The sequence below is a fragment of the Bidens hawaiensis genome, unplaced genomic scaffold, assembly GCF_021521415.1.
Source record: "Bidens hawaiensis isolate Kalapana, Puna unplaced genomic scaffold, B.hawaiensis_p1.1 tig00030876_1, whole genome shotgun sequence".
NCBI classification, from domain to species: Eukaryota; Viridiplantae; Streptophyta; class Magnoliopsida; order Asterales; family Asteraceae; genus Bidens; species Bidens hawaiensis.
This window is the reverse complement of record NW_027495178.1, coordinates 165864-167796: the sequence shown is the minus strand read 5'-3', so window position 1 is coordinate 167796 and position 1933 is coordinate 165864. Positions and strand designations below refer to the sequence as shown.

General features: G+C 37.4%; 1 protein-coding gene across 1 annotated transcript; it reads right to left on the bottom strand.

Moving 5' to 3' along the window:
* Positions 1–1933, bottom strand: LOC143581335 (uncharacterized). Its single transcript, XM_077064155.1, has 3 exons — positions 1762–1933; positions 1360–1578; positions 1–260 (listed from the first exon to the last, which is right to left on the bottom strand). Exons 1-3 carry the CDS (start codon positions 1931–1933, stop codon positions 1–3), a joined length of 651 nt encoding a protein of 216 aa, XP_076920270.1.

Below are 1933 nucleotides of genomic sequence, written 5' to 3'. Positions count from 1 at the left end.
CTAATGGGTGCCTCCAAACTTCAAATTTAAATGCATATTCACGTTGCGTGTATAGAAGGTATAGGTATGTGTTTCAGAACTTAGTATTAAAGGAGCACAAGCAGAATGCATTGACTGATCACACTTATCACAATGATAGAAACAATAATGAGGATTCAGTTTGTTCTCACAAATTTCACAAAAATATTCACTCTTATGGGTTTCAACTGGGAGGTAACTCAAGCGCATGGGATGCTTGTCATAAACGTGCCTAATTGTCTCTGGCAACAACAAAGCACACCCCAGATGTATATATACATCGCAAACACTACAATTGAAACCCATCAGTTTTGCCGAATAATCAAAATTTTTGAAAATGTCGATACTAACGGGTAAAAGACACATATGGCACTTAAATTCTTTGGGAATCTCCTTAACTCGTGATAGGAGATGACATGGGTGAGCTTTATGTGTGATATTTTCAGGTATAAACGCACAACTAACATCAACACAATATTTGCATTCGAGGCAAACATAAGTATACCCATTGCAAGGAAAGCCACAAGCATCACAATGAAATATGTTGAAAAACACATCTGGGGCATTTGGCATTAGAACGAGGGTATGTTGTGGGTGACCTAGGTGGTTGTCGATTTTTGATGGGAGACGAGTACACCACTCATGAATAGCAAAGTTGCAACTCTCATCTTCATCTGCCCCACACTTGTAAAACGGTATCTCCATGATTGGTCTTAAACATGCATTGCATATTAGTTGTATCTTTTTCATTGGGTCGTGACACATTATCAACGAATTATTTAATGAGGAGGTTGATCCCCCTAAACTATCAATGTATTTTGTATCAACTAAAACCAGATCATGTTGATGATAGATAAGTTGTGGGCTTACCTCATCAGTTGTAGGCCTAGTTTCTTTTGAAAATAGATGTTTTTGTATGTTGCAAGTTTCATCAGGAAATGGTAGATGGAGAAGATGAGGATACTCGGCATCTACAAAATTTTTAATGGTTGGTGTAACTTTGTCTGAAAGATTGAATATATAATAACATGGTTAGTGTTACTGTTATGACATCTCAAATAACGAACCAACTAAAAGGATTAAATCATATTTATAAAGATTTACTAATTACCTTGATGCACAATGGACATGAAGGGCTCTCTTCTTGATGTTGCACAATCCACATGGGCGTAGTACATACATTCTCGCATTTGTAAATCCAACGTCGGTGAATAAAATCAGTGTCGCATACTCTGCATTTTGGGTAGTATAAAGCTTTTTGTTCCTTCTTGGGGAAGGAATAAGAAAGGGTGAGTGGATGGTTATGATGGAAACGGTCATTTGTAGTTTGAATTAACAAACTTTTTGGTAGCTTAATACAACTTGAGTGTATTGTGAAGTCTACACATGTGGTACATAGAAAGAAGACTCCTTTATGTTCTTTACCACAAGCATTACATTCACATAAAATGGGTTTGGAGAGGAGAGACACTAGTGGGTGTGGGTGGCTTGGGTGATGGATCCTTCTTATGTCCTCATCCACGACACATTTCACATAAATGGTGAAAAAACAAAAAGAATCTGAGTATGGACACATATAACATATATTAGCACCTTTATGTTTTCTTTTACAATAAGAACAGGACCAATGGAAACTAGGTTGACTGAGGATAAGAGGATGTGGGTGTGATGTGTGTTCTAACGTTGTTGGGAGCTCTGCACAGAATTTATGGAGATGGTAAACACATAAATCATCTAAAATACATTTGTAGTAGTACTTGTGGTACTCGTTGATTTCTTCTCCGCACCGCTTACAAGTGCATAAAAACTCTTGTGTAACGTCAAAATCATCCACCTCCTCCTCCTCATCGGATTCTTCTAGTTTTTCTTGTAAATCAATAAGCTTCAGTGGATGCTCGTGTGGAATTACCTTCAT

What these genes read in the sequence shown, in the direction of transcription:
- LOC143581335 (XM_077064155.1), bottom strand. Translation starts at nt 1,933, where the DNA reads ATGAAGGTAATTCCACACGAGCATCCACTGAAGCTTATTGATTTACAA. An exon ending in CCACAAGTACTACTACAAAT is followed by an intron (nt 1,579 to 1,761) that starts GTATTTTAGATG and finishes GTCCATACTCAG; the next exon opens with ATTCTTTTTGTTTTTTCACC. An exon ending in TTGTATTAAGCTACCAAAAA is followed by an intron (nt 261 to 1,359) that starts GTTTGTTAATTC and finishes TGTTGTTGCCAG; the next exon opens with AGACAATTAGGCACGTTTAT.